General features: G+C 43.3%; 1 protein-coding gene across 1 annotated transcript in view; it reads left to right on the top strand.

Moving 5' to 3' along the window:
• Positions 1–3,746: 3,746 nt before the first annotated feature.
• The window catches only part of carmil3 (capping protein regulator and myosin 1 linker 3), a gene marked incomplete at both ends in the record, with an annotated part of 98,021 nt that continues 83,135 nt past the window's right edge, over positions 3,747–18,632 (top strand). Inside the window, 2 exons of the mRNA XM_080439752.1 lie at positions 3,747–3,804; positions 7,994–8,088. Of these exons, the coding sequence (XP_080295878.1) occupies positions 3,747–3,804; positions 7,994–8,088 (153 nt within the window). The remainder of the gene's footprint in view (positions 3,805–7,993; positions 8,089–18,632) is intronic.

Genomic DNA, 18,632 nt, shown 5'->3' with positions numbered 1-18,632 from the left:
GAGCAATTCGTCATCGGCCTTCCCTGGAGGAGCATCTGAGTGGGCCCTGACCGTGCCTCTTTATCCTGACTGTGTCCATATGTTCACGGAGACCCACCTGTCCCTTCACCCCGGTGTGGGACGACCCCGGGAGAGGACTGCAGTCCAGGATGGCTCCCTGCCAATGACAACATCCTCCTATACTCCTCCTCCTACTCCTCCTCCACATCCTCCCTCCTTCCTGGTTTCCCAAGCCTCATTCCTTTCACCACTCTGGGGCAGAGTACCTCTGTGGCAGGTATGACGCTAAAATGTATGCCTGTTAACATGTGAAATTCTTTGACAATTAAAAAAAAAATCTTTGTACAAAATATTTTGCCTAACGACATGCTCAAAATAGGGACACCAGGGTTAAAGGGGTTAATGCCAGGTGTAAATGGAGGTAAAAATTGGGGTCATTGGTTATTTGGGAGGCTTAATAGTATTGTCATTCTTCTGCTTGGGTTGTGCTTTTCACGGCCATGAGGCTTGACGAGTGCCAAGTTATGAAAGCATGTTATAGAGATTATTCAATCACATCAAATTATTCTACCTAGAGGTGAGAATATGATATGATAGCAAATCATATCCGTGAATACATTGCTTGCTATGACCCGCCAGATGAGGGCAGTATATCATAAGCCCTGTTGTTCATTGAGATGTTGGCCAGCTGTGAGTTATTCCAGCACATTTTGCAGACTGTAGAAAATCAAGGCCAGACAAGGGTGAAAGGGGGAGCGAATACTGAAAGCCTGCTTTTGAAGCCATGTCTTGAGTTACTGCTGACGTCAAGATCAATAGCAGCAAAGATGCACTGTGATAACACTTTCATACATGCTGGGTGTTATTAGAGGGGATGTGATTCTCTCCACTGTGTGATTGTGTGATTCTCTCTCTCTCTCTCTCTCTCTCTCTCTCTCTCTCTCTCTCATCTCTCTCTCATCTCTCTCTCTCTCTCTCTCTCTCATCTCTCTCTCTCTCTCTCTCTCTCTCTCTCTCTCTGAAGATCAAATGTTTCTGTGATATGTGGTTGTTTTTCTTACTTTATAAATTGAACTTCTGTATTCTACAGTTTGGCTCTGCACCAAAGGAAGGGGGATGCATGCAATATAGTAAATGTCTTGCATTCGTGGACAGATGTTGTGTTGCCTTGTGTGAGGCTGTCTGCCAAAATGACTACACTCTGTGAAGGCATTATGACACATTGCCAATGAATAACGGCTTCCGTTTTTGGAAGAAAGAAAGGAAGAAAAAAGAAATGCAAATTATTGTTTTGCCTGCATCAGAAAACATTGTTGACTGAGCAGTTTGGACAGGCTTTGCTAAAAACGTTTTTATCCTTCATTCTCTTACGTATGCATATCCATGTACATACAAAAAAGACACACACGTAAGCGAGGGTGTTCTGAGCATAGGCTACATCTCTGAGAGGCTGCATTGATGAATAAGTAATGTATTCTACTTTCAAGTGCTTCTTTGAACAGTGGTGACGTTTTTAACCCTGTGAAACCTGGAAACAATAGTAGTCTGTCCGCTTTTGTCAGTCAGATTGCTCTTATTATTATTTGCCTGTTATCTGTAGCTTGGCTCCGGTCACAGTTAATCTTTTCACTCTCTCTCTCTCTCTCTCTCTCACACACACACACACACACACACACACACACACACACACACACACACACACACACACACACACACACACACACACACACACACACACACACACACACACACACACACACACACACAAGCATGGACGCTGCATGCATGCATATGTGGCAGGCACCCACACGTCTATTATGTGTGGCTATAAGGGCTCCTTGAGGGCCCCCTTGAGATGACACTGGAGACAGCTGCGTCCTCCACACGAACATGCACAAATGCACACGCGCGCACACGCGCACACGCGCACACACACACACACACACACACACGCACACACACACACACACACACACACACACACACACACACACACACATACACACACACACACACACACACACACACACAGACACACTCAGACGATTATATTATTGTAAATTTGTAAGAGCACATTACCAATAAACTCGCCACAACAAGGGGTCACACATCAGATGACTATTATGACTTTGGCTGCAGCTTTGAAAAGCAAAGCTCAGAATTAGGTTGTTTAAACAATGACATTGACAAGTTGTAGTCATTGAGATGGGTGGATGAATCATATATATCATTGTTACTTATACAGCACAAGGCTCAAGCTGGGCCCCGGGTGCTCTCTCCCAAATCCTATCATCAGTAACCTGTCAATGAGCCTCTCACACAGCTGAGGAGAATTACACAGTAAAGCTATTTGACGTATTGTTTCCCCCCACTTTCAATTTCCTTACATCATTATAGAAATATTACCATTGGGAAATAACATTTTTCAAATCCACTCCATCATTTATGTCTAATCTCTCACACAACAAAGCCATCCATCTTTTGTTGTACACACATTTATGTCTATATTTTTGTCAGAGAAAATAAATAAATAAAACAGCCCGTCCAATTTGTTAATTTTAGCAAAGTTTAATTGAGTAGGCTAATTATTTATTGAAAGAAAAAGTGAAAATAGTTGATCTACAAGCTCACAATGCGTTGCGTTTCATTGCTATGTGAGCTTGTTGATAGATTATCACAATTTTTGCATGAAACCATCAACAAAGTAAATTATAGTATAGTATAAATAAACAATGTGCTTCTCGGTTATTGATTAATTGGAAATGCAATTGATAAGAGTATCGCTAAGAAAATTATCCACAATAATAATACACACACACACACACAGACACGCACACACACACACACACACACACACACACACACACACACACACACACACACACACACACACACACACACATTTTTGTAGTCTACACATTGGTTCTCAAATGGTCTGGGGACACCCAGGGGTCTTTCTTTTTCGCTCTCTCTCTCTGTTTTAAAGAAGAAAAAAAATCTTCTCTTATGGGGGGGAGTCCTTGTCATGAAAATGTTTTAGAACCACTGGACTACACATGCAATGACAATAAAGCATCACATTTAAAGGAGTAGTTCACCCCCAAAATGACTTATTTTCTATCAATAACACACCCCATGAAGCCTTGAATTCATGGAGATTTTTTTGTTGAGCCAATCATTTGATGACCGGGTCATCGGTCAATAGGAGACTCAGTACTCAGTAGGAGACTATTTGAGTCTCTCAGTCTCCCGGTAAGAGTCTCCCACAGGGAGATTCCACCGGTCATCAAATTATTGGCTCAGGAATGCGACAAAAACAAAAAAATCTCCACGAATTCAAGGCTTCATGGAGTGTGTAATCGATAGAAAATAAGTTATTTATTTGGGTGAACTACTCCTTTAAAAGAAAATGTGAAACAGCATCACTGTCTGCCTCTGTAAAGTATCTTTCTCCCTCAACCCCCCCCCCCCCTCTCTCTCCTCTCTCTCTCTCTCTCTCTCTCTCTCTCTCTCTCTCTCTCTCTCTCTCTCTCTCTCTCTCTCTCTCTCTCTCTCTCTCTCTCTCGCTCTCTCTCTCTCTCACACACACACACACAGGAGGGAGATGTTTCTGGGAGCTGCTCGGGTTGCCAGTGCTCACGCACTAGCCTAGCTGCTGCACTTTGATTATAAGCAGCAGCACGGTGGAGCAGGAGAGAGGAGAAGAGAAGGGGGGCGACGGGACGGCAGAGCAAAGCGCTGCCACCATGGCCTCTAAAGACACCGTGGCCGCGGGTTTCATCAACGTCAGCCGGGAAATCACAGGTGAGCTTAATTAACGTTTATCCACTTTTACTGACTGTACTGTCAGCATGCCACCTGCGAAGCGAGCACATCTACACGGGACAAGTTGTCCCTCGAGAATGAATGGGCAGGCAGCATGTAGACTGTCCACACATAGGCTGCACTGTATTTAGCTTTTAGTTTAAAACTAGTTGTAGCCTTGTGTGTGTGTGTGTGTGTGTGTGTGTGTGTGTGTGTGTGTGTGTGTGTGTGTGTGTGTGTGTGTGTGTGTGTGTGTGTGTGTGTGTGTGTGTGTGTGTGTGTGTGTGTGTGTGTGTGTGTGCGCGCGTGTGTTTATTTGAGATTGATATGAGTTATTTATCGTTGCAGAAAAGCAGAGGATATGTCTCACAGGGCCAAGTATTTAATGTCTGTCTGTAGACAACATCACGAGATATTAATCATATCGATCCGAAGCTAAGTTAACAGGATAGGTGGGCACTAGGGACATGGGCACCTCTATGTAAAATTGGCTATTTTGTCCAAAATGTTGAAAAAAAATGTGTAAAGTCTACACGATTAGAACATGCTTAACATTCGACAATTAAGAGCTTAACATTTCTACAATTGCTTCAAATTGCTACACAACCTGTATATCCAGTCATTAAATTAATTTTGGGCATAAACAAGAAGTTGAGGGATAACATTAAGTCTGATAATGATGTACCGTCTACCGTGCATATTCACATCATGTATACTTTACATTACTTAACACAATTTTCATAAATAAATAAATATAAATATTATTATTTTTTACATTTTGGACAAAACAGCCAATTTTACATTGAGGTGCCAGATGTCCCTAGTGCCCACCTATCCTGTATCCTAAGTATTCACTTACTTGGAGAGGGCATCGGCTCCTTGTAATGCACAAATTGTTAACTTGCGCAGCAGGGGTCATTTGATGCGAAAGAAGAGTTGTTCTTTTAATGCTTACTGTGTGTGTGACTGCGTGTGTATGGGTGCACTCGTGAGTTGGCCTCTTTCTCTCTTCTTTGTATGTTCTTTGACTGTGCGTGGGAAGTATTGTGTGATTATTTGAGGGCTTTGTGTTGTTTTGCACTCACAGACTTACTTGACCCTATCTCACCTCAAGAAGAGATGGACACACACACACACACACACACACACACACACACACACACACACACACACACACACACACACACACACACACACACACACACAGCCCTGTGGGCATACCCCCATGCACAGCCTCAACACACGCACGCAAAGGATGTCTCATCATGTAATAATGATCTTGACATCATGACATGGCTAAATTAAACCCCCTGTTTTACACTGTGTGGCCTGGTGATGAGACTTAAAGCATCACACCTGTCAGATCAGTGCTGGAGGACAGAAACAACACCTTCAGAATCAGAATCAGAATCAGAATCAGTTTTATTGTCACATCACAGGTTTACAAGGTAAAAAAGTGGGTGAAATTCTTTTTTGTACATCGTTCCCATCGCAACGTTAGTTTCCATAGAAAGAAGAGGGGGGGGAGAAGAAGAGGGTGGGGGGCAGGTGGGAAGGAGATCAAAAACAAGAGAGCAACAGAAGGCCAGACAAGTTATCTACATATTTACAAATTACCTGAGATAATAAAAAAAAACTAAAAAAACTAAACTAAGGTGCCTGAGCATAGCAGCAATGTATTGTATACTGTGCATGTTATACTTATACTGTGCATGATAGACTAGGAGGGGTGATGATGGTGGTTTATATTTTTATAAACCGCCAACATCAATTTTGTGGTATGATAAATTAATACATATCTGGGATCTCGCTCTCTCTCTCTCTGTATGTATGTATGTATGTATGTATGTATGTATGTATGTATGTATGTATGTATGTATGTGTATATATATGTATATATATAAAATATCATATATATATATATATATAAAATATCATATATATAATATCATACAATTAAGCTTACCGGTTTGATCATCCACTTACAAATGAATGTTTATAATTGTATGCAAAGATAATGAAATCACTAATAGTCATCCTCAAAATATTGTCTCATATTATATCATGATATAGTCACATCAATATTGAGGTGAAAAATATTTGCCCAGCCCTATTGTATTGGCATGTGTGGAGAGGCATATTTAATGGACCATTCCACAGTCAATACTGTACATGGGTGCCATAATATAATCAAACATTTTTAAATGGCTTTATTTTTCTCTCCAGGTGCTATTTTGGGGTAGACGGTTAAAATCAATACGTGTACTTTAAAATGCATTAAAACACAATGATAATGTAACTTTGACAAACAATGTGTTGAATTTTCAAGTTTCATACCCTACTGAAATGAACTGAATCCAGTGGCTTCCTCGAAACTCAAGCTACAGGAGGCTACTAGTTAGGATGTGTACTAAAATGGCATTCAGAGGACAACTTCTATGTACATGTGGAGTCGTACTGTAGCAAACACCCCAACAGCAACTAAAGGGGATGCTTTTTTTTAACACACACACAGGAGGAGAGGACAGGGAAATGGTGGTAACCTTGGCTTTGGCTTGCCATCTCTGCATGTTTGTTAGTGTAAATTAAACCTCAGTCAGCAACCTCTGGTATTTTGTACGCCCCTCTCCTTCGTGCGCTCTCTCTCCATATCTACAGGCGTCTCTTTCTCTCTCTTTGTGTCTCCTCCCTATATTTCCCTAATACACTTTCCTGTTGTACCATCTGTCCTCTCTCTCTCCCCCTCGTCCTTGTCTCCGTCTCTTGCCCGGTATGTAGCGGGGTCCAGGCCGTGAATGGACTGCAGAGTGTTGTCAAAGGGTTTAAGTGATTGGGTCTTATGCGGCTTAATGTCGATAACTCTGTTTGTCTTGAGCTGATCCCCAACTCCGACGTGTAAACCGTCTTCATCTCACACTGTTATCTGATGCGGGAGACTGAAGCCAACCCAATCGCCAGAGACAAAAGGCGCTTGGTGCTATCCGAGTGCGTGCCCGCACCAAGCAGTGCAATGGCTGCACTGATGCCTCAGCGCCATTTGAGTTGCATACCGATAGGATGGGAATCCATTATAAATCTTCTTAGAAAACTGCACATAGTACTTGACTTGGAAATCCATGATTGAGTAAATATGGTTTGTATTCGTAAAAGTTGATATTCAATGCTTTTTGGTTAAGAAACTTAAACATTGAACGTGGAGCGGAGATCTCTGTGCTTAAACAGCGGAGAAAACCTTTGCTAACAAACCTACGCCCACTGCTTTGAAAATCTGCCCCGGTCCCAATATGAAGAACTGCCCTAATGTCTTTGCATTTGGTTCTGTAGTGCAGTTAATTTTTCAATCTCTGAATTGTTTTCACCTAATTTTAGCCCCTACGTTATATTTAGATGTAGACACATGCATCAGTAGGCAGAGATCTCTGATCTTCTGGCTATGAGAGACTATGTTCAGTGTATCTTGTGGTTTGCGGAAATGTACAATGCCAATGTTTTCTATGGCGACCACCAGGCTGCCAACCGGAAGCCTATTTTGTACTCCATTGTGCGGGATGGTGTCCCGCTCTGAAAATAGCAGATCCACAAGCTCACAATGTGTCTCCATCATACAGCAAAGTATAAATCAGGCTCGAAGAGTAGGAGTGGGCCACAGTGAAATGAGCGTAATGAAACTGTCACATCCTAACATTAATGTAAAGTAACAAAACATTCCATTTGGTGGACTGTGGAAGTGCCTCTTAGCTATGTGCGCGTGCGAGCCACAGTGGAGATGTTGCTTCTAGCCATTTGTGATTCACTGAGCCTGTCTGCATGCTTTCATACATGTGTGTTATTATATACTGTAGCAGCATCTTTTATTTGCAGTATATAGGTTATGTTCGGTAGGTGGATATATTGTTGTGCTGTTAAAGAGATTGAAGTCAAGCCTGTGTTTGGTTTCATTTAGGATACTTCACTTTCTTTCTCTGGGGGTAAAAATAACCCATCTCTTCAGCCGTGTGTGTGTGTGTATGTGTGTGTGATTGTTTGTGCGTGTGTGTGTGTGTGGGCGCGCACGCGGCTCTTCATCTCGTGTGTGGTTTTGGGGTTTGTTTGTGTGCTTGTATTTGTTTGTGTCTTGTCTGTTGCTGCCTATCTCCCGGCGTTTGTTATGTAAGACCTGTTTATCCATTCCCTCTGCGTTCCTCCATAGAGAGCATCAGGAGGACTCTGGACAAGCAGGCCATCAAGTTTGTGCGGTCCGTCAAGCAAGACACCAGGAGTGGCAAATCGGAGGACAGGATTTTGGTGAGAAAGCACTACCTACGACATCAACGTTTAGGGTCCATTTGGTTCCATTTGTAAAATATCTCAGTAGGTATAAGCTGCTATGTTGTCTGTCTGTTGGTTGTTTTGCACCTAACATTCAAGCTCAAACTGAGAGCTGGTCGCAGCCTATCACAAATTACCTGCTTGTTTTCTTTTCTCTCCCTGGAAATGGTGACAAATCGTTCTCACCGTTTCAGTGACGAAGGAAAACAGAGTTGGATATCAAATGCAATGAAAGTGTTCCTGTTCCTCTTGAAATGACTTGAAGTCAATGCAGCCTAATTGTAAACAAATGAATGAAGGGGTCTGAGTCCATGCAATCTAGCTGTACATGTAGTATGTACACACACACACACACACACACACACACACACACACACACACACACACACACACACACACACACACACACACACACACACACACACACACACACACACACACACACACACACACACACACACACACACACACACACACACACACACACACACACACACACACACACACACACACACACACACACACACACACACACACACACACACAGAGAGAGAGAGGTGAAGCCACATGCTGCATAAGAAGTGGAGTGGATACCAGGCCATGCTCTGCCGAGTCCAGCATCAACCTTTATTAGATGTGGCAGGATGGCCTTAATGCCACAGGGAAGGGCTTGGTGTGTTTGTGATGTGACATTGTGTGTCAGTGTTGTGCACATGGGTGCACACGTCTGTTTATTTGTCCAAACAAGTGTGTGTGTGTGTGTGCGTGTGCGTGCGTGCACGCCACTGTGCGCGTGCATGTGCGTGTTCGTGCCAGAGGGTGTGTGGGCAGATTGAGTTGTCCAAGCAGCTTGTATGAGTCGAGAGCCCTGGTGTTATTGAAACTTTTGTCAATTAGTCAGTCACATCAGTGATTAAACACACACACACTGTCGTGTAGAAGCGTGAACTCATTGTTTATCATATTTCGGTCAGTCTGTCGATTCTTGTTCTCCAGTGATCTGTCATTTCTCTGTTGTTCTGTAATATGTAGCTTTCACCCCCCGTCCCCAACATTACTGCCCCCCCCCCCTGTATTTTTGTCTGTTCTTTGTTTCCCTCTCTGCCCCCACTCTCCTCCTCATCTGTCCATCTCAATTACTGTCCTCCCCGTCATCACCCCCCCCCCCCCATTCCCTCCCTCACGCCTCCCTCTCTCTTCTCGTGGTCTTGCCCCACTTCCCTCCATCTTTACTCAAACCCGTAAAAGGGTATCGAGCTGCTTCTTCCTATCAAATGCAATTCAATTAGCTCTCTGCCTTACGAGAGTGCTCTTATTTTTTTTAAATGTATTTATTTATTTATAAAAAAATGTTATTGTCCAAATGAGTCTTGGCCGACAATGTTCGGAATGTCTTTCAGGCGGTGAGAGTGTTATGAGCTCATTGTCAAGGTCTGCCTCCTACAAAGAATGAAATCTCTTTGTCATAATGGATGCAAGTTATTTGAACGGATGGAAAGGTGAATAGATGCAGAAGCGTGTAAATGGAGGTGATGAAAATGTTTTCGAGACATTGTGACTGACACACACACACACACACACACACACTGCATCATAACGGGGTCCATTAAGAGTAGCAAATGTTAGGAATGTATTCCTGATGTAGGATTTGTCATCTTGTGCTCATTCCATCACATAGTGTCATTAACCACTTAAACCCTATATACTTCGTTGACCGGTGTATACTTATAAATGTTTGCTTATTATGACATGCCCAGAATAGGGATTCTTCTGTACGGTTCATGTGATTAATTGATTAGAGCCTTTGCAGTTCTTGATTATTGGAGTAACTTTACTGTTAGTTAAATGATGCCACCGGCAGCACCTATAGCACCTGCTTGTTTCTGGTAAAGAGCAGCAGCTCCTTATGTTTTGTGTATTAAGGTTGTTCTGGCTGTGGTGTCTTAGAACTATGTGAGGTTTCTGTTTGTTATCTTACTGTCTGACCCTGGGGGCCTCTGTTAGTCGGTCTCTCTGGCTCTCTGTATGTCTGTCTGTCTCTGTCCCCTGTGTCTCTCTCTCTCTCACTGTTTCTTTCTGTCTCTCTCTCTGTCTGTCACCGTTTGGAGTATGATGTCCGTGTATGTCACAGCCCACGCACGCACGCACGCACGCGCACACACAGTGCACACATACACGCACGCAGTGTAGACGCCCCCCAATCCCCAGACAGACACAAGAAGAGCTCAGCATGACATCTCCACAACACCCAAGGCAATGAGGGAGCATCAATGTGCACCCCCCCTCCCACACACACACACATACAAACTGTCCTGTTCAACCTCGTAAAGTGAAAATTGCACGCACACACACATGAAGCCCGCTGAAGAAATGCACTTTGACATGCACAAAGGGTATACAAGCATGCAGCTGCTGTGAGTGTGTGCACGTGCACACACACACACACACACACACACACACACACACACACACACACACACACACACACACACACACACACACACACACACACACACACACACACACACACACACACACACACACACACTCACTCATATTTATGATCACACACATGAACTTGCATACACTTCGATACACACAGGCGGCAGACACACAGCCATGCACACACACAACAGGGCATTCATTATTAGATCACCCTATTTGAAGATTAGAGCCGACTGCAAAACAAAGCATCTTCAAAGAGAGAAAGGGGGGTGGGGTGTGAGCAAGGCAGAGGGGAAGAGTGGGTGTGTGGGTGAGCGTTGGGGAAGGGGAAAGTGTGGGCACCACACCAGAGAGAAAGGCAACATGCTGGGCACAAACAGTGCCCTAGGAATGAGGGAGATGGAAGAAAGAGAAAAGTTGTGATGCCCCAATTGCTGCTTTCACTTTTCCGTCAATTATTTTCCCCTTTCTGTCGCTCTACTTCAGCCTCTGTTGGTTCAGTCATTCCCCCCTCGCTTGCCTCCTAATCACATGACTGTTGCGGAGATTGTCACTGGCTGGCAGCGTCTAAACTAATAATAAATAAAAATAAAAACAATAATCTCTGGCGATTCCCATCTCAGAGAAGTCAGTCTTTGTCTAGTTGGGTGGTGTGGTCCTCTGTCTGAATGAAAAACAAACAGCAAAACAGACACAGGGCTGACTGGCCGCCTTTCAACGGCTAGGCTGCCAAACGGTCCAATTAATCACAGGTGTTAACTGCTGTTTCGGCGCACCACCCGTCCACCCCTGGCGCTCTGCCTACAGCTAACCACAAACCACATACCCCGCTGAGGCAAGGCTTGTGTATTTGGAAAATTAGCAAGCGAGAAGGCAAATGACAATTTTATGTTCAGCAGGCAATATAGAGCAGCTTTATTGAAAGACTATTTACTTTTTCAGTATTCAATATAATCTACATTTTCATTAATAGCAGACTGTAACCATTTCGGATTATGGATATTTTTGTCCTCAATGCTTAACCATAACAATCGGGTTGGGATGAGTCATCTGAAGTAAAGTGGCGTTTTGGTTTTGTTTTAGTTTTTTTGTTTCAAAGCCATTTATAGATGGAATGCTTCACGTTTGCAGCCCGGTATTATCACCAGCCATTACTTATCTTTCCTTGAGAAACGCTGTTATATAGATGTCCAAATATGTCCATATACTGTAAACAAGTAAAGAGTCTGTTGCTTCTGTGCCTGTCAATCAAGGGACCGGAAGTAGCGATTCCACTTATTTTATGGTGAAACAAGTCAGATTCTGCCAATATATCCTGGTGCTTAAAGGGATACTTCACTTTAGGGCCGGGGAAACATTTAAAAAATATATTAAAAATAAATGAAAAAAGTTATGGAAAATTCATGGCCCCCTCACGCATTAGTAGGACACTCTAATGCGTGAGGGGGCCATGAATTTTCCATAACTTTTTTCATTTATTTTTAATATATTTTTTAAATGTTTCCCCGGCCCGAAAGTGAAGTATCCCTTTAATTTGGCAGAAGGAGCGAGTGCATTCTCCGGCAGCGGCAACAGCCGCGGAACTTCCGCGGAACTGCCGGTGGAGGAGCGGCAGCTCCCGGCAGTGACTGCCGGCGGTGGAGCGTCAGCTGCCGGCGGAGCAGCGGAACTGCCGCGGAAACTGCCGGTGGAGGAGCGGCAGTCGCGGAACTGCCGGTGGAGGAGCGGCAGTCAACTTCTTTTTCCGCCGATAAAGTATAGTTTTGGACCATGACGGAGGCGCGCCGAATCAGCAGACCTTGAGGCCAAGGAGTCGCGCCCGAGCGCCTCCAGGCGCGAGTGCCCGCGACGACCGGCCGATGGTCTGCTATTCGACTAAGCGCCGTCCGAGTTATGTACCGATAGGCACAGAATCGTAAATAATATTGGTGGGGACTGCGTTACACAAACGCAGCACACTCCCAAAGAAAGCTCGCGCCGCCGGCAGGCAGCAGCCGCTGCCGGAAAATGCACTCGCTGTCCCTCTAATTTGGGGTAAGTGAAATGTCTCTATTAATGGTTCTCACACACAACAAAAATCCACATGTCACCCGTGGTACTGTAGATAAAGTACTCAACCCCAGTACTTGACTCAAAGTATGCGTGTAGTAGATACTCCTGGTCAAATATTACTCAACTACAAGTGAAAGTTGCTCATATGTACATTATTTAAAGAATTGGAGTGACAGTTTCCCCCCAAAATTAAAATAATTCCAAGAAAATAGAAGATCTATAAGATCTATAAGCTTACAACAACATCACGATGCATCACGTGTGCTTGTAGATCTGATCTGATCGTTGACTACAGGAAGCGGAGAAGAGAGCATATAAATTGACGGGTGGAGAGGGTCAGTGACTTAAAGTTCCTCAGTCAGCTCACACGTTTCCGATGACCTCCGCACACATCATGCACGTTGTCAAAAGGGGGGGGGACGGGGACGCATCAGCCCCTGCTTTCTCTGGACGTTCTACAACAGCGTGGGAACTGCACCAGCCCTCGGCAGTGCTTAGCCAATGCAAAACGGATTATTAAAGACACTACATGTGACCACCTCAGCCATAATCTGGTCAGGCAGGTGATACTACAGTATCAAATGATTTGACAAAATAAATGTAACCTAAATGTAACTCTACAAATGTTTTTTAACCGTAAAACAACCAGGATTTTTTTTTTTTTTATCCCACGATTTTGTAACCCCATTTTTTACACCCAGTGCCAATTGTCTATGTAATCCTTGGCACTACCTTCCCTCTGCCAACCTGGGGAGGCCAGGGCCGAGCTCATGCCTCCTTCAATGCATGAGAGCCAACTGACCTTCTTATCACCTGACAGGGGAGAGTTTCCCTGGTTGGACGTAGCGCGTGGAAGGAACACGTTATTCCAACCAGTTCCTTTCCCCTCCATCAGGCGCCCCGGCTGGCCAGGGGGAGGCAGTATAGTGACCAGGATTACTGGATGTTTTTGTGAGGGTACCTACCCTAGGGAACAACCAGGACAATTGTCCTCACAATGTCTTATCTAGCAAATTCTGCTACATTTGGCCCCATAAGTATAGTAATTCCAACACACACACACACACACACACACACACACACACACACACACACACACACACACACACACACACACACACACACACACACACACAGTATGTAGCTTCCTGTTTAAATGTTTACACCTTCGACAAGGCAGGAGACATCTACTGAATTCCTATAATGCAATTGTTCATTCTGAATGGGAAAAGGGGTGCCCTGCTTTCATCCCAGAATGACACTTATCAAACAGAAGAGAATGCAGGAGTGCACTGGACTGTGAAAGGAAGCCGAGGACAATGCATATGGAAGCAGGCACCCCGGATGCGCTAGAATTTCAAGTCTGTGCATCGCACTCTATATTTTCTTCAGCACTTGATTCATTACCATGCTTAAAATGCCGATAACAATCTTAACGGCAACACATTATGGGTGACGGTGGCGAACATTCAGACTGCCCGCCGCGCAATTTCTTTTCACGGAATTGCTCGTGAGAGGTCGACCGTGGCTCCAATTTCTATGCAAGGGTCCGGATTTAACATGTGATTATATAAGGAGAGTGTTGCGCTGCAATTATGATTGTGGTAATGATTGTGATTATCGCAGCGCGCGTAGGCCCCCTGAACCGGAAGCCTGTGGCAGAGCAAGACTTGATGTAGGGTGACTGCTGACCTTCTCTTTTGTCCCACAGGCGCAAGAGAGAGAGGGTGGTGATTGTAGGAGGACTGAGAGACGAGAGAGGGTGATGGAGGGAAAGCACAGGAAGGAATGAAGCCATTAGACTTCAGAGCCACTGTGACTATGCAGTGAAATGGTACCACAGGCAGCGTAGCGCTCGCTCAGAATACTGAGATAGCAGGAAAGCGCTCTAATAGTTGATAGCACCGGAGGGCCTAATGGAGCTCTGCCTCAATCTTGTTTCCTTTTACTATTTTTTTTTTCTTCCTCTCTCTGACTCACTCTAAACTCTCATTGCCTTGCACCCCTTTACTCCTGTCTCCCCTGTTTCCAGAATCGTTTCTCTCTTCCTGTCATACTTTCGATGTACGAAACACAGATTTCCACACTGTTGTATGAGAGAAGAATAAATGATGCTTAACTGTGTTCTCACACTTGACGAATTTACTCGGGAGACTCACTAAAGGGCTGTCCACACCAAGAATGATAACTAGCCTCATTTATACATGGTTGCGCACCGGTGTTGCACACCAAAAATAGCCGATCTACAAGCTCACAACATGCTTGTAGATTGGCTATCTTAGATGCGCGACACGGTTTGCAAGCAAGCATAAATCAGGCGTAAACGGTAACGCTCTGAAAAACACGTTGAACGTGAGGGATGTGTTGTACGTAATGCCCTGTACATTCAGATGGATTTTGATTGGCTGTCAGTGTTTCTATCATTAATCAATCGCTCTGAAATTGATCCTAATAAATGGTGCATTTATATAGCGCTTTTATCTAAAGCGCTTTACATAGATTGTGCATTCACACACACGCTCATACACCGATGGCGGAGGAAACCATGCAAGGCACCAACCTGCTCATCGGGAGCAATTAGGGGTTTAGCGTCTTGCTCAAGGACACTTCAACACTAACTCTGGGGGAGCCCGGGATCGAACTGGGAACCTCGTGGTTCCCATCCGGCCGCTCTACCGGCCACTCTACCCCTGAGCCACTGCCGCCCCGAATGAAATTGTTCACTCCTGTTGTTATTGTTGTGGTGTGGACTCACACAAATATTGAAAAAGCTATGATGTCTATGGGTTCACACTTGTTATTTAATATTTGTAGTGTAGTAGGCCTGACCTCTAGTAGTCGAATAGTCGACTAATTAGTCGAGGGGTGTCTGAGTCGACTGCCAATCTCTCTCTCTTTTTAAAAAAAAATTATTCGACTGAGAGATTGGCCTAGTTTGTTATATTAATTAACTAATAGTTTGCCAAAAATAGGATATACATCATGATTTATTGGGAGAGACCAATAGTATATGTTAAATCAGACACTAAGCACCCCTACAGCCCAAATGGAATGTTCCTCTATTGCATAACATATTTTTTTGCATGATTCGACTGAAAGATTCTCAGTCGAATCATGCAAAAAAAATTATAAAAATAGTCATAATAATTTATTAGTCGCCAATCGGATTCGACTATACAAATCCTTAGTCGGGGACAGGCCTATAGTGTAGCAACAGTGAAAACAGCACATTATAGGTCAACAGTGCTCTTATTTTACATTCCACAGACCAGAAGACACTTCCTTTCAAAACTTGAAAAAGCCTCTCGTATTCTTATTTTGAAGTCCACCGACTGGAAGTCAAGGGTTCGTCTGACTTGACACGTGCTAAGCTTTTACCGCTCAATAAACAAACGTCAGTAGGTAGGCTACTGGCACGGCTGCTTTGAACCTGTCATAAGGAAAGCTTTATAAGCTGCTTGCTGCATTGTTGTATTTTCACATGTCGGTTAGGAACTAGGGATTGGGTGCCAGAGCACATGAAACAGTCCATGGGTGTTTTTTTTCTATATATATTGAGGGTGGGATGCATGCAGCCGTGCTCATCTCACGCACACACTGCCCGCAGTAGAGTTAAATAGTCAGTAGAATCTTTTTCTACTGGGAAAGATGGCTTGAATGAACTGAAATTGACACTTTGTGAGCTTGTAGTTTCTCCGAGGCTCACAATAGCCACTGCACTGTGTGTGTGTGTGTGTGTGTGTGTGTGTGTGTGTGTGTGTGGGAGGGAAAGAGTGAGGGGGGTATAGGGTGGGGGAGATAGAGCGCTCTGGCCACGTTCAGGTGTTTGGACAGAGTATCTCGTGTTGTGTTTACAGCGAACTAAAGACAGTTGCATCCTCACTCAAACGCGCAGTTGCCCGGTCGGGCAACCCAGAAGCAAACTCCACCTGCCCGAAAGTTTTATTTACCTGCCACCGACAGTCGGGCAACTGTTAGTGTCAACGCCTGTGTAGTTATTGTTCTTGGTGTGGACAGCCCTAGTACTAGCCATACTCACATGTTCTCTCATACAGCAGGGCCTCTCCATGTAACTCCCCTTCCCACTGTTTCACTATGCAATGACTCCTCATCAGTGGTGGAAAGTAACTAAGTACATTTACTCAAGTACTGTTAAGTACAATTTTGAGGTATTTTTACTGGAGTATTTCCAATTTTCTGTACTTTTACTTCTACTCCACTACATCTCAGAGGCAAATATTGTACTTTTACTCCACTACAATTATATGAAAACTTTAGTTGCTAGTTACTTTGTAGATTTAGATTCTTAGTACTAAACATACCACTTGTGTGTTTTTGGTCTCCCCTACCTCTCTTCTATCCCCAAAAATACCCCAGTTTGAACACTCAGGCTTTCACAGCAAATCTGGGGCTTTCTGTAAATTGGTCTCAAAACAGGCCAAACTGATTTGGTCCCTGACGTGACGTCACGTCACGTCAGGGTACAATCCCTCCCGTTTTTCAGTTAAAAAACAAAACAAAAAACTTTTTACTTTTTCCACACAGAACCAGGAGATAACATGCATACAAACTGTCTCAATAGCGCCCCGTGCCAAACAGGACAATGTGGTATTGCAGGTGAAAGTGCTTTATAAGCCAGAGAGAAGTTAGTTGAAATGAGTATATCTGAGGCTTGATTTAGGCTCAAACCTTTTGAAAAACGTTTGAGGGACATAAACAATATGATATTAAAGGTAGGGTAAGTGATTTGCGTTGGTTAAAATAATTGTTAAATAGCTCTATATTCTGATAGTACTCATTGCTATAGAGTGTTTGTTCAGTATTGGGAGTCTCCTTGTCTCTCCACCTCTTTAATAAACAGAAAATGCATTTTCGTTTCAGTTTCAGTTTCATTTCCAATTTTATCCAACCAGGACAGAGAACTCAATCAGGATACAGATTAAACAAGTGAAATTGGAAGTGATGACACTAAGAAATGAGCAGGCAAAATTTGAACTGGAACACTATACAAATTAAGCTTAAAAATGGGTACTTTCTCCTGATTGGCTGAGATTTTGACACCTACCGAAAAATGTATTTTCTGTTTATTAAAGAGCTGGAGAGACAGGGAGACATCTGTTACTGAAAAAACACTCTATAGCAATGATTACTATCAGAATATAGTATTTTAACCTTTTGACAAGATACTTTTTGTTTTGACCAAAAAATATCACTTACCCTACCTTTAAATATTATTATAATTTTTTTAATTCATGGTGTAGACCCTTTAAGCTCTATATATATTTCGGCTATTTGAACAATTGCAGATCTACAAGCTCACAACGTTTTTATACATTTAGAAAAGATGAAATGGGACATTCTGCATAATGAGTACTTCTACTTTCGGTACTATAAGTATATTTTGATCTCAGTACTTTTACTCAAGTAAATTGTGCATTCCGGACTTTTACTTGTAATGGAGTATTTCTACATTACAGTATTGATACTTTTACTTAAGTACATAATGTGAGTACTTTTTCCTCCACTGCTCCTCATGACTCTTTCACTATGTTACGACTACTCCTCCACTGTTCAATTATTCACCTTTATTTAACCAGGCAAGGCAAGATTAAGAACAATTTCTTATTTATAACTGGAAAATGTCATTGTCACTGTTCTATGACTCCGTCCTCCTCTACTCTTACAATATACTTTTGACTTCAAATATTAACTTACTGTATGTGTGGTTTGGAGAAAGAAAAATAATCTATACCCCAGTGTGGATTCTTCTTTCTTTCTCCCTCCATCACTATGTCTCTTCCACTCTCTCTCCGATGTGTGCGCACGCACACGCTCTCTCTCTCTCTCTCTCTCTCTCTGTCTCCCTCCTTTTTGCATTTCATTCATTGCAGCAGCTGGTCGTTTGATGAGGGAATCTGGAACAAGGCGTGATTTTTAAGCCCTGATTTTCTTTTTCTATTTTCCTCCGATTTGGCTTCTCCTCCTCTCTCGCTCTCTCTAAAACCTACTTTTTAAAGCAGGAC

The sequence above is a fragment of the Gymnoscopelus braueri genome (assembly GCF_963280865.1).
Source record: "Gymnoscopelus braueri genome assembly, chromosome: 10".
NCBI lineage: Eukaryota > Metazoa > Chordata > Actinopteri > Myctophiformes > Myctophidae > Gymnoscopelus > Gymnoscopelus braueri.
The sequence above is the reverse complement of the archived record's forward strand: the minus strand, read 5'-3'. Positions and strand labels throughout refer to the sequence as shown.